Below are 14,661 nucleotides of genomic sequence, written 5' to 3'. Positions count from 1 at the left end.
GTTGCTTCTTCTCCACCTCAGGAGACTCGACTAACTGCCTCTGTTGGCTCAGATATCTGAGTCTGGTCTCTCCCCTCCGAAAAACTTCCCGATCGATCGACTCGAGTCCGAGTCAGATGATTGATCAGATGATCAATCCAGACGCTCAGTGATCTCCCCTAAGAAAAAGTCTTTCTTTCTTTTCTTTCCTTCCTTCTTTCTTTAGTTTTCTCTGGGTTGTGTAATTGTATTTCTAATAAATTAACTTTAAGGGGCCCCTGCTAGGAGCATGGGGCAATAATATATCTGCTCTGCAAGAAATCTAGTAAATAAGTGGTTCGCACACCTTTTGTGAGCATGTGTGTGTCTGTCTGAAGTCCATGTAGAGACATGCATGAAAGTGAGCATAGGAGTGTTATCCATGATTGTTTGTCTGCCAATACCTACAGCTGACTCCTCACTGTGCCATGCTTTTTATGGTCTAATATTGTCAGATGGATTTTCCAAACCCCCGTTGTGTGTTCAGAATAGCATATTTATAACCAGCTTCAGATCTGCACTGGGCTGAGTGCGTACCATAGGGAATCTGGCTGTGATAGGTAAGTGAAGGAATTGGTTTAGCCTTTCGACGACACTCCTGGATCAAATTGTTTACGGCCCCCCTTCGGGCAGGATGTGTTGTTCTATTATTGGTTTATTACAAGAGGGAGCTTGGATCGTCAGAGCCGCCTGGCCACTCACTCTGTATGTGTGTGATTATGAGCACGAGAGAGACGCTGAGCAAAGAGAACATGTGCCTGGAATTAAAGATTCTTTCCGGTGCCATATTTACAGTATTTATAAGTTCTCTCTTAATCATGAGTCCACAAACAGACTTCATCTCTTGGTCTCGTTCTTCATCAGAAACAACTCTGTCGTTTTATTTATCTGTTTCGATGCTCTGTGTAATATAAGGGGCTGGTATGATCACCCCCCCACACACATACACATGAGTACACAGACTGATTGCAATGGCTGATAAGGATAATGGGATTGTGGAGGCCTGTCTCGAGACAGATTGGCCAAGAGTGTTGTTACCCAGGTATTGTTTTTAATTCCCCTCCCCTTTTTAATTCCCCTCCCCTTCAAATCACAGTCCTCTGCAGGGCCCCAGAGGAGATAGGGCCTGAGAACAAAGCAGCGAGGTGTGTGTGTGTGTGTGTGTGCGCGTGCGTGCGTGCGTGCGTGCGTGTGTGTGTGTGTGTGTGTGTCTCAAACGTGTGTCATGCACAAGTCTGTCTCTATAGAGTACAACAGTCACCTTAAGCCTTTCTCTTTACCATGGACCTCCATACACTCAATGCCCTTATCTCCTGCGTTGTGTTTGAATATACACACACACACTCAGCCTTGTTCTCCTTCCCCAGCTGAGCAGTGACCACTGGATTTAGGATTCAGAGTAATCTCAGTTTGCTCTGCTTTCACAGCAAGTTTATTCTCTCTCTCTCTCTCTCTCTCTCTCTCTCTCTCTCTCTCTCTCTCTCTCTCTCTCTCTCTCTCTCTCTCTCTCTCTCTCTCTCTCTCTCTCTCTCTCTCTCTCTCTCTCTCTCTCTCTCTCTCTCTCTCTCTCTCTCTCTCTCTCTCTCTCTCTCTCTCTCTCTCTCTCTCTCTCTCTCTCTCTCTCTCTCTCTCTCTCTCTCTCTCTCATTTGCATCTTGAGATAAAGATGAACCGTATAGACAAAGACAACAGGAGGATCTTTTATTTCTCGCAGATTTTCCAGACGGGAACACAATTCTGGTCAAGTCTCCAAAGACGCACCTCATGATTGCTGCTTTGTTTTCCTGTTTGTGATCAGGATGGGATACGACAGTGGCTGACGCAAGTGGGAAACAATAACGTATTCATAACGCCCACAAAAGGAAAAGGAGGAATCGTGTGCCTCTTTGTTTTTTGAGATGGTTGTTCCTTTTTCCCTTATGTCAATGTTGCTGGGCTGTCGTGAGAGGTTTCTTTCAAAGCTTTAGGTTTATGTTGAGCTGAGGCTGCACCGATGTGGGAGACCCTGGTCATACTGTATGTAGTGTATATGCAATGTGGCTGTAGGGTTATATGTTTAAATGAAAGACACTGTGAAATCTGGTGATCTACAGATTTTGGCAGCTGTGCACTACTGGATCTGTGTCTGGTCTGTTTCTACGAAAGCTCCCAGCAATAACAATAAGAGCAGCCAGTTGGAGGGGGGGGGGGTTGACAAGGAGGAGAACAGGGACCAACGCATCTTCAGAGAGCCGAGCGAAAAGAGTCAGAGCCGCCGTTGTAGAAATGAAGTGCACGAGCCCTGAGCATACAGCCGTAATCTTGGCCATTGATCGCAGCAGAGAAAGCGATTGAAAGGAGCAAAGAGGGGCAGCTTCGTTCTAGAGAACACGAGAGTGGGTGTTAATTTAACTCACCTCTTGTTACTGCGCCTCATGTGTTTCTCTCATCGTTTTACATCGTTTAGCTTTTTCCATTTTACTCCCACCCCGAAGATTTGAACCCACTTTCAAGGTTTTTCATGACTGTGAAAATGATTATTCTGATACTAAAACCCTCAATAGAAGGCGATGGAGATCAAGGCAACTGGTTTTCTTGCAGGCTCGGTTATTTTTCTTTCTGGTGTTGATATTGTTCATTTCTTGAATCTAACACTTACTAAATCATTTCACATATTGTCATATCCTTAGGATTTGTAACCAACTGTTAAGGACAACCACCAAAATCCATTATTTCTTCCCCCAAAGCCACGTCTGAACGCCAAAGATGGCACGATTTTCAGATATGACAGATGCACAGAGAAGGGGAAGAAACAAATTGAAATTAAATCTTGCTGCATGAATATGGGAGAAATATTCTGACCACTTTGATTATTTTGTTCCCGTGTCTCTGCAGAATGGCGCCAGGGGAGAGGCCAGCGTAATATCCTGCAGGACGAGGATGTCACCACAAAGATTGAAGGAGACTGGAAGAGACTGAACATGTTGGCCCATTATCAGGTACGTCTGTGACTGTTTATTTAAAAAACCTGTGCTTCAGTATTAAACATCTGTTATGACATCATTTCCTGTAAAGAAGGTGCTGAATAAATTACTTGTGGAGAGGGCTTGAGATCAAATCTGATGCTGTCAAGTGTCCTCGTCTCTCTGGAGTCAAAGACATGTGAAAGCACCATATGCCTGCACACACACACACAACGTTTGCAGAGCTAATACGACAAGGACAGGTTTAAATAAACACGTGTTAACAGATATGCACAAAAGTGTTCTCATCCATTAAATACACACAAATGCTTTAATGCAGACAAACACAAATCGACAGGGGCTTTGAGTGTCCTGAGTAGCGACTGTCCGTTCAGCCAACCAGGACGAGTCTGGTCGGGTAAAACAAGCCGGCTCTGTCAACACGGTGTTAATAAGTCCTGCAGCTAAGCAAGCAGCCGCTGTCCCCTCATGGTGCAGTGCGCATGGTGCCTAAATTAAATGTCACCGGCAGCAAGTGTCAACAGGCTTGGAGTACGCCACGCTGGAGGAATGGATTAGGGAGCTGATTGGAGAATCGGAGATAAGATAATGAAGACAGAAGTTAATTCATTTTATTTCCGGACGGGGAATGAGGACGCCTTATCTTTGACAGAGCAAAGAAAAAGAAAAGAGAAAAGAGCTCCCATCCACTCCAAATTTGTCAGGAGCCGGGGACGAGCAGGGGACAGCATATCTCATCCAGGCTTTTATCAAGGGCATCTGTATAATAATATGAGTGACCAGACTCACTGAATAGAGTCGCGTGCTTTCCTTTATAAAAGTAATCTCATCTGCCGCTCATTAAACCCAGTCACTCACACGCTCACTCTGCCTCTGCATCAGAAACTGAGAAAAGTTTGATTCCTTGTTCACGTCGTGGCTACAAGCAGAAAGGTGGCATTTGTCACATCGGATCTTATAATGAGATATTTCTCTGGTCCTCCTGCAAATGTTATTTCCCACAAATGCCACTCCTCCTTTTCTCCTTGCATTACGTCCCATTGTGATTTGCTCGCTTTGTATCTATTCAGTGTATAAGAGCAGTGATCAGGGAGAATGCTTAAGGGCACCGGAGGGTCCGGGGGCCTCCCCACTGAGGAGAAAGGAGATTTGCCCTGTGGGGCCTCCTGCCTACAATGATATAAACATATTATGCATAAGGAGCTGATTGAGTGAGTGGATGAAATCGTGATATGATCTTAATAAGGTCCCGGCACACACACATGCACATACACACACACTTATAGGAAGAAAAAAACCCTGGTCCGGATTCCCTGTCCCATCCACCCTCACTACGATAGACATCACTTCAATTAACCCTGCAGAACGGGTAGCCAGATTATGTAGAACAGGGGTACACTGTGTGTGTGTCTGTGTGTTAGGCAAGGGGGGGTGCTAGACAGCCTCCCACTTGTGTTAATTGAATCCTGTTGGACTGAGTGGGGCGGGATTGCACAATTGACTCATTCGCTCATTTAGACACACTTATTTACACACAGACCAACACGGACGCACACTGCCGGATTCCTCACACCTTCATACAAACACACACGCTCGTGCACACGCCCACAACCAGCTCTAGAGGAAAGGTATTACTGCATAGAGACGGTGGGACGCCCCCTCTCACACAGGCCTGTACGACTCTGTGCCGAGCTCTCCCTCCCCCTGTCAGTCATCATCTGGATGTGTGGGCTAAGTAGAGCACATAAGGGTAATAAGATATTCTGCGTTTTATTGCTCTGCCTCGCAACATGAGAATAGAACAGATGGAGGGAAATATAGAAAATGACACCAACAGAATGATCTATGGCTTTTTGGATTGGTTGTGTAAGAAATGTGCTCAAGTGAAAAAAAAATCCTAAATCTGGGTTTCTCAGAAGCCTGCTCCGGCTCTGATGCTTTGGTATTTGCATAATATAAATGTTTTCTGTTTTTCAGGTTACTGATACCGCAATAATGGCCCTGGTTCCCAAGCAAGTCACAGCCTACAACTCAGTCAACAACTCCACTGTCTCTAGAACTTCTGCAAGTAAATATGGTGAGTTTTTGCAAATTGAAGTTTCTACTGTATCTGCATCATCCACTTTAACAACATGACAAAGAACAGGCACACTGCAAGAAATTACATGTTTATCCCCTCATAAAGTAGTTCAATACTGTTAATGTTAATCTTAAACATTTAACAGGGCCTCGTGTCAAGTACACAGGGTTTAAGTCAGAGATTTACGTTTATGTAATTTAACCAATAATATCAGGTCACGCAATATGTTCCCTTTAATGAATTAATCAATCACACTTCATTCATATGCACCTTTTAAGCAAATCAAATTCTATTCAGGTGACTGACAAAAAATGAATGAAAAATACAATAGAAGAAGATCAAGATAAAAGATACAATATAGATGTAATAAATACAACAGAATAAGGTAAATAATAATTTTCATTTAAAGAATAATTCATGTCAACAAAATGACCATCTTAACAATAAAAATATAAAATAAATGTTCATATCAAAGAATTTCCTTGCAGAAAGTAGAAAACACAAAGAGACTGATTCTGCAGCAGATGATGCTTCCATCTGAAAGTGATGAGTATCCCTAAGAAGCTGTACAACAACAGACACAATTTAGAATAGTTGAAAGGATTTCTGAAGCATGACAGGAGATCGAATGGACTCCTTCTTGTTGTGGCTCCGGCCTCTTGAGACTCTGAACATCCTCCGACGTGCCCAGTTGTTCATCCTCCTGTCCGTCTGCTCCACATCTCCTTGAACCCCAGAAACCATCGAGTTAGTCGCTGATCAAAGGGCCCGCCTCACTTCCCACAAACACTTCAGACACATCAAATGTGGCTCCACGTTATTAGCATCGCCTCATCTCCATACGATCGCGCCTCTCTGGCTCCAAATGAGAGCAGATAGGACAAGGTGAGCGGAGCAACAGGAAAGGGAGGGAGGATGCCAGAAATATCTCCAGCATTTCTTTTTTTTTCTTTTTAAGGGATCGACTTCAAACGCAGGTGTGATCCACTTCACAACTGGTGTGGTACTCGAACGACTTTGAACTCTCCCTGAGCACAATGGCCAAACAGCAGAGAGAGAGAGAGAGAGGCTGAATTTGATACAGCCGCCCAGGATGGGGGGGGGAGTTGTGGAAGAAGTACAAAGATTAAGACAAACACTGTAACTGTTGAGTCAGAGAGTGAAAGTAGATACCTCTGCGTTTGATCTCTGATGTAATGTTTCCATCAAAAACCACACGGAGAAAAAAAGAAGAGAAAAGACCACCTCCAGCGAGCGGAGCAGAAATCTCTCTCTCTCTCATGTTTGTTCATGACACTCGACTCTCCAACTTCTTGGAATAAATAAATCAATGCTCTCACTGAAAGGAGAGAAAAAAAAGGACCCACCTCAGATGCTCCTGCGCCCACAGAGCGTTAACCGCAGGGCAATTAGTGTCACCATGCTCCTGCGTCTATGAAAAATAAAAGTAATGCCCAATTGACGGCCCTGTAGAGAATACTTGACACAGGTCTTACAACAAACCCCCTAAAGTGCCCTAAAGGAGAGACGGCCATTTTCAGTTGATCATGCTGTAATCAAATTGGAGCGGTCGATACAGACACACACAGTCTGCATGTGATGTCTCCAGCTCTCTCTCCTCCTCACACTCCTGCAGCTTTCCTCTCTGAACACATTGATTTCTGTCACGTTTTATTTTATTTATTTCTTTCGCTCCTTCTCTCCAACTCTCCGCCCGCTGATCAATTGTTTTCACGCTATGTAAACATTCATTGAGCCGTGTGTTTGGAAATGTCATCGCCACTGCGGTCAACCGGGCCGGCCATACATATTTCATTTCATCAGACACAGGTTCGATTTTGTGTCAGCCCGGGCGATGCTGCGTCTTTTCCCCTCGGAGAAGAAGCCATGAAAAATTAACCATGCACGCTTTCTGAAAGTTTCATGTCCAATCTCGCAGACGTGTAAATTGGAAGTGAAAAAAAGTATTCTTGTGCTAACACGCAGGTCATGGTTTCCCACCCTCGTCTTCTCAGTATTTATTTTTTATTTGAAGCCACTATCTGCAATATATTTATAGTATTTTTCCTTCTGTCTTTTTGTTATTGTTGACCTCCTGCTTTTATTACATTTTAGATTTATTTTTGTGTCTCTGCTATGATCATTTTCTTTTCCTGACTCAATTCAATAAATGTTTGTTCAGCATCCGGTTTTAAATTGGATCATAATAAGCATTGATAACCATAGGTAGCCTATATGATAATCGCTCTAAGTTACCACATGACTGAGAGAGTAATATATCAGTTCTAGAAAGTCTAACTGATGTAGAAGAAGAACCACTAACACTGGAGGTGTCAGTGGTTTATGGTTGAGTCTGTGCCACATGATGTAACCCGTGTTGTTCTTCCACAGAGAACATGATCAAGTACACCGGGAGCCCCGACAGCCTGCGCTCCCGCACGCCCATGATCACTCCCGACCTGGAGAGCGGCGTCAAGGTGTGGCACCTGGTGAAGAACCACGAGCACGGAGACCAGAAGGAGGGCGACCGCGGCAGCAAGATGGTGTCTGAGATCTACCTGACACGACTGCTGGCCACCAAGGTGAGCCACCAGCGACAGGAAATCTTTAAATGATTTGTTTAGGCCGTGGCAGGGGCTCAAGGTTTTGTACGGCAGATTGTATCACAGCAAAGATGATTATATCCGTCCCAGAAGTTCTATTATTGACGACACTATGGGACATTGTATAATTTTGTCGTGGTTCACACGGTGAAAGGCTAAAAAGTCACTGTAACCTTCACCACTTTACCATGACTCACAACTTTAGTTAAATATTCATGATTACATTGGGTGAGTCATCTCCGTGGGAAATATTATTCAGATGTATTCTTCTGTTCCCTGAGGTGAGAGAGAGAAAATAGACGCTTCTGTTTGTTTTCTCTTTCTATTACTTTTGCGTTGACGCTGCCGAATATATGAAAAAAAAAGGCTAAAGATGAAAAGTCCCATGAAGCTAGTGTAGGTGTTTCTGTAATGGAGAAAAAAAAAAAAAAGATCAGGCAAAAATAGAAATGGTTATAAAATGAGGCTCTTTTGAATGTGTCTTCCAACAATGGCCCCCGGGAAGAAGAAGGGGAAAAAAAACTGTTAATTTGGTTCGGAGGGAAATGTGACTTTGATCCAACAGCTGAATGCTAATTTCCAATCCACTCCAAAAGCACCTTCTTCTTTTCACATCAAGACATCGGCTCTATCACACACAAACACACACGCTCAGACAGGAAGAAAGAGGGAGGCCACGATCTGAGGAAGTTCTGCCTGTAACTTTTCATCCACCAACATTTCCGCTTGTTGTTTCATCCAGTGTCCATCTTTGTTTGGACGTTCACATGCAGAACATCAGCTCAGCTCCGTGTAGGACATGTAAACACAAAATGGCAGTACTGAGTGACTTCTACACACCCACACGAGCACAGACACACACTAAAGAGACATAGACAGAGGAGGCTGAACGACTTGTGCTGATCAGCAGACCACAGGAAACTCATGTGCCACGAGTTGACAAACATCATTAATCAGTTTGTGCGGTCCTGGCGATGTTGTCGTCAGTGTGATAGTCACTAAACATTGAGTCTTAAGTTCCCAGTGTGCGAGTTCAAATCCGAGTCCGAGTGAAATCTGTGAAAGCAAAGTGTACGATACAGGGAGTCTCTTTGGGCGAAGAGGCTGGTGAAGACACATCCCCGTAGACCAAAGGCACCAACAGTCCACTTTAATTCAATCAAGCTGCACCAAGTTGTGAGACTAAAAGACATCAGTCCTCTAAATATGCCTGATTGTTTCATCAAGATTTATGATTTATTTTCCATCAATGACAATGCAAAAACAAGTTCCTGATAAGTCAATGTTAGAGTCTGAGTCCAGGTCCAAGTCTTTAGTGCTGAAATTCAAACTGAGTCATGACATGTTAAGGAAACCAAGCAGATTCCTGCAGAGAAAGAGGTGGGGGGGGAGTGGTCCTGACATGTTAGCATTTAGCCCCCCCTCACACCTACACACCTGCACTTCCCCTCTTAGCCCCCGCGAGCCTCTCTGCTCCCCCGGTATTATCCCATTGCAGAGTGCAGGAAGGTGGCTGCTGACGGGAGACAGCACATCATACTTCCAGATGGATTGTTTTTGTGAAATAACCGGTTTATTTTGGCCGGCCATCTCTCATGGTGAGAAATCACGGGGCAGACAGGCAGTGTAATTGACTGCATTTGGCTTTCACCACGCCAATAAATACCTCTCCCTGGCAATGCGGCTGACGTCGCTCGTATTAGCTCCATCAGCGTCACTCTGACTGAGTGTGGGTCCGGGCTGTGGTCGTGTGCGTGCAGAGTGGAGGGGCACGGGCACAGATTGCATTTTCTCCCCTCTCTTCCACACTCAGGAGCATTTTCTCCCTCTTCATCTCCGTCTCCGCGCCATCACAGACGCTCTGATTGTTTGCCTTCCCTACATTTGAATGTGGAGGCAGCCGGCATCACAACATCCACACGACACATTGTGTTTAGAGTGTGGTGTAATGACGGGGTTGACGGTCTTGGAGGGGGGGGGGGGGGGGGGGGGGGGGGGTGTCGGCAGTTTGAGCTCCAGCTGGGAAATGAGAGAACCCTGTGATGATGACAGCGTTGATGCAGACGTCCCCCCCTTGAGATGGAGGATGACATAAAGTGTCACAGTCTTAACACTTGTGGGCACACACACAGGTTTTAGTGTCTCCCCACACATTTATGCAGGCACACACAAGATGTCAGGTCTCCTCTCGGCAGCTGACGCTTACTGTCATTTGGAACACGTGGCCTTGATGTAGAGATATGTGATTCCATCTTCACAGGAGAAGGATAAGCCTTCAGGAATGTGGGCCACATTAGAATTAAAGCCGTTATTGTCGGACTAACAGGATTCTCTATTCCCTCATCCGGTCACCTGCTTCAGACCAAATTGGATTTTTCATTTGCCGGTGCCTGTACACACCTCATCTGCCACACTCAATGGCAATCTTTCCCTGTCGTTTCATTTCCATCCCTCGTTCTTTCCCCTTTTTTCCCCGTGCATCCCATCAGCTCGATCCTTACAAGAGGATTAGATTCTCCGTCTCTCCTGTCTCTTCTCCTCCTCCTCCTTAAAGTCGCCCAACATTAAATCAAATTAGGGTCAATGGTGCAGTGTGGGAGCTAATCCGGCAGCACAAAGAGGCTTAGGAGATGCGCCTCCTGTTCCCAGATATTATTAAAGTCAGCTGTGAAATAACAATTTCCCCCATCAAAGTTGCAAGTGGATTTAGGGGCCGGGTCTGTGAGATACGAGTCAGACTCATAAACATGACAAAGTCCCTCTCACTTCACGAGTTTATGCCGATCTTACTGTCAACAATAAGTCTCTCAATGTATCAGTGACAAATTCATTCTGTTTAATATAGAGGTTTTTGCTCAATTCTTGAAGTTGTGCACACGTTAATATTCCATCAGAGTAAAGTCATTACTGGTTTATGGATTGTTTCCCTTGTTCTACCAGTAGAAATTAAACTGGAAAGAGGAAGAGATACAATGATGTTTAATCTGCAGATTACAGGTTGTAGCAACTAGTGTCCTTCACCTATTCTTTCCTCTCTCTGCTCCGTAGGGGACATTACAAAAGTTTGTGGACGACCTGTTTGAGACCATCTTCAGCACAGCCCACCGAGGCAGCGCCCTGCCACTGGCCATCAAGTACATGTTTGACTTCCTGGACGAGCAGGCAGACAAACACAGCATCCATGACCCACATGTCCGACACACATGGAAGAGCAACTGGTGAGTGAATGAACAGAGCAAATGTCTGCACACAAAGAAACACACACAAATACCTTTTTGTATTTTGTGAACTTGATGGCTGGACGAGGTCAAAGCATCCAGGAAGGCCAAAGGGCAGCTCTTCATGGCAACAGATCTTCCTGATATCAGTGGCCTGTTTCAGGGGATTAACGTCCTCTGCTTCACTGCAAAGATTGTGGAGAAATGGTTTGAGGAACAAAAGAGTTGAAAGTCTCGACTTGGCCTTCAAATTCCCTAGATCTCAATCTGATCTCTGGACATTCAGAAAATAACAAATGTGTCTTGGTGCCTGATACCATACAACATCTCCAGAGTCGTGCCTCAGAGGGCCAGATCTGTTTCGGTGGCAGAGGGGAGGACCTACATTCAATTAATATCCGCCTTTGGTTCCATTCATGGTCTTTCTGCACTGCTAGTTGTTGCCGACACAATCAGTTCATTTTGGCATATTTCACACGGCACGGCCCTGGCATTGCCCAGTGCCAGGGCCAAGCTGAACCACACGCCTCTTCCCGTCCTAATATCCATTAACCACAGGGGTGTGTAATCTTCATTAAAGCCAACCACAAAGGGCTTATCCAGTTGGCTGCCAGGACTCTCCGTCTATTATCATCGATAACTGCGCCAAAAACGCTTGTCACCGTGGAAATCTCCAATGTGACAAATCTCCGCTCCCAGGTGCAGGACGTGAGCCTCTAAATTAATATCCGCTGATTGATGTAGACCACGCTGACCTGTGTGAGCCGTGCTGAAGTGGCTGCTGGTGCTTAAATAACCAGCAGTTCACCAGAATGCAGCGAGGAGTGTCACGGAAAGGTGAAGAAAGGGAAGTGAACTCAGTGGGAGTTAAACGCACACTAATATCTCATTAGCCTCTTGGCCTCTGCCAGGATCCCAGCATGCATCACTCAGCTCAAGGCCCGGGAGAACCGTGGAAATGGGAAGATAAGATTTATGTGCATCGAGGGGCAAATAGAGGAGGAATGGTTGGGGGGGGGGGGGGTACAGAAAGGAGAGGAATATTATTTACTTTACGCTATGGTCCTGGTTTTGGTATTTTCCTGTGTCTGCGTTCTTTGGCCATTTGCACTGAGTGTTAAGTGTTTTCTGAGAGCAAGACAAGCTCCTGCATCAGGCTTTTAATGGAATGGGCTCTCACTCGAGGGCTGTGAATGAACAGCAATTTATCATGATACACCATCACCAAAAGCCACTTAGATTGCACACAACAGTTTGTGCTGATGCCACCACCGATAACTTGGGGACGTGCATATGCTCGAGTCTCTTCTCCTCTCTCCCCGAGAACCTTTAATCGTCTCAGAACGCTCAATCTGGGCCCCAGCAAAAGCCGTAATTTTGTCTGATGGTAGAGCGTAATCACCAGCGGGGCCCCTCGCATGCTGAGCCCCCTGTCCCATTACACCTACCAGTCCCATCGCCATCACACACACCATTAACTTCAAGCCATCTTCTCAGTGAGAGCCCCTACTCCCTACAGCTACCCCCCTCCTCCCCTCCGGGCCTCCCCCACCATCAGAGCTCCACTGTACCCCCTGATGTTGCCCTGATGTTAGATGATCCTCTGCTCTCGAGTGCTCCAGGGCCTTTCCTGTTCACCAGGAACCAATATTTTACCAAGAACAGGTTTGATTTGCATGTGAAACTACACTGGGAACATTATTTTCCTCTAATATCATCTGCTGGGAATTTACCTGTGACCCTTTACAACCCAAGGTCATCCCTCCCATCAGCCCCAGCTCCAACAGAGCAGCCGTCCACGCCCCCAAACTGTGAAGATGTCAGGGCTCTTCAAGCAAACCATGTCCGCATATTGTTATTGTGCAAAGTAAAAATCTGCTTAACAGTCAGTGGTGTCTTCATTGTGCGGCAGAGCTGTTGTACATGTGTGTGAGTGTAGAGTAAGTGTGTGCACGGATGAGTCACTGGCTCCTAGAGGCGCTCCAGATGGTATCTTTTGGATTGGCGACAGTGTGTCAGCATCTCTTCTTATCCTCACTCTTCTGTATTTGGTGTGTGTGGGTCTTCAGTGTTTGTCGTGTGGGGATGCAACAAACAGAATTTTAATTATTGCCGAACTGGCACATGCATTCTCTCCTCTGCCTGCAGATAACCACCTATCCTCTGCTGTCTATCTACACTGCAATTACACCCCCGCACAGAGTGTGGCATCAGTACGACTTTTAGAGTTTCTGGAATCGTTGTTGTGTAATTTACAAAAAGAATTTCCATGACAGGATTCAGTAAATACCTGTGACTTCTCACTGGCACTAAAGCTTGTGACTTTGTTCCAATGAGGTCCAGTTGAAACAATGCCAAGGTCACCTTTATAAAGATATTAACTCTAACCTTAGGTGGCTGGATGAAAGAGGTCCGGCTGTGTCAGCTCCCTGATGGGACGCCCTGCATCACAACATCTGTGACCCTTTCCCCACCAGTGGTGAACGACTTCATCAGGCAGAAATGGGAAACATTTCACATGTGCAGATTCAGAGGCAGACTGACTGTGTGTGGGTGCCAGCGGTGTCAAACAGTGCAAACTGCAAGAGGCGGTTAGACGTGCTCCTGAGGGAAAGGCTGCGAGATGTAGCTGCTGTGAATGTGTAACTTTGGATGTTTTCATTTGCTGTATAGTACCTGTCAAAATATGAATGGCCCTGTAAGTAGAGCTTACAATTCAATCAGGTGAAACAAATTAGAATGAAATTAAATGTATTTCAATCAGAGGAATTGACTTTAATGCTTAGGCCCCACCATGGAAGTTAGAGTTGTAGGGTTTAAGGAAGATGACCTGGTGGAGTTGAGGTGGTGCAGGGGTGGAGGTGGGTCACTGAACTGACAGCTGAAGGAGAGATTAATTTAAACCTTGACAGCTTACAGGTGATTGGCTCAAGGAGAGCGCGTCAGATTGTGATTGGCTCAAGGAGAGCGCGTCAGATTGTGATTGGATGAAAGAGAACAAGCTGTAGAGATGGCAAACAACTTTCTCTTAGCGTCATGAGTGTAGTTGTGTTGCTGCATAAATAATGTTGATTTGGACAGTCCACTCTGATCCAAAAAGTATTTAATGAAGTGAATTAAAAAATAAATGTAGCCCATATCATAAATACTGCCTGTTAGGGTAAATAGGCCACATTTTTATTATATCTCACCCTCTCTTGTGTTATCAGTCTGAATTGGCTGCACTTTGTAGTCCTCAATTGATGGACAGAAATAGTCCCCGATCACAAAAGCTCTTTCTGGCTCTGCTGGTGTAATTCCTCTCGGATAAGAGATGTCCTTGATCTTGGCAGCTGATATTTAACCTAATCCTCGACCAAAAGAACTGATCGTGGCCGTTCTTCACAATATCTGAGGCTGCTCAGTGGGAGTTCGCTGCAGAGAAAGGAAACTGTGCTTTGCCTATTTTCAAGACGACAGATCCTATGCAGATGTTCTAATGGGGGGTTATTCTGAACATGACATTTTGCAGGAAACTCATAATTTAGACATCTGAAGCTGTGTTGAATCCCACACCTCAAAGCAGAGGACAACAGGGCCAGATTGTCAACAATCAAGGCAGCACAACAGTGGTGTTAATATCCTTTTGATCCCTGCCCCTAATCCCTCTAGATTCTTTGCTGAGATTAATTTCCGAGTCATAATGCAGAGTTGTTTCTTCCTCCGGGTCCAAATCCTCTTTTGTCAGATTGTACATGTGAATGGCTTTGTGGTTGGATAAATGCTTAGTGGGATGGAAG

The 14,661-nt window shown here is 45.2% G+C and overlaps 1 protein-coding gene across 1 annotated transcript in view; it reads left to right on the top strand.

Annotated features, from left to right (window-relative positions):
* The window catches only part of plxna4 (plexin A4), a 185,935-nt gene that overhangs the window by 167,038 nt on the left and 4,236 nt on the right, over window positions 1-14,661 (top strand). The window contains 4 exon segments of the mRNA XM_062383138.1: window positions 2,893-2,996; window positions 4,959-5,058; window positions 7,453-7,643; window positions 10,713-10,882. Coding sequence (XP_062239122.1) covers window positions 2,893-2,996; window positions 4,959-5,058; window positions 7,453-7,643; window positions 10,713-10,882 — 565 coding nt within the window.

The sequence above is a fragment of the Platichthys flesus genome, chromosome 23 (assembly GCF_949316205.1).
Source record: "Platichthys flesus chromosome 23, fPlaFle2.1, whole genome shotgun sequence".
In the NCBI taxonomy this organism is placed as follows: domain Eukaryota; kingdom Metazoa; phylum Chordata; class Actinopteri; order Pleuronectiformes; family Pleuronectidae; genus Platichthys; species Platichthys flesus.
This window is presented reverse-complemented; position numbering and strand designations above follow the sequence as displayed.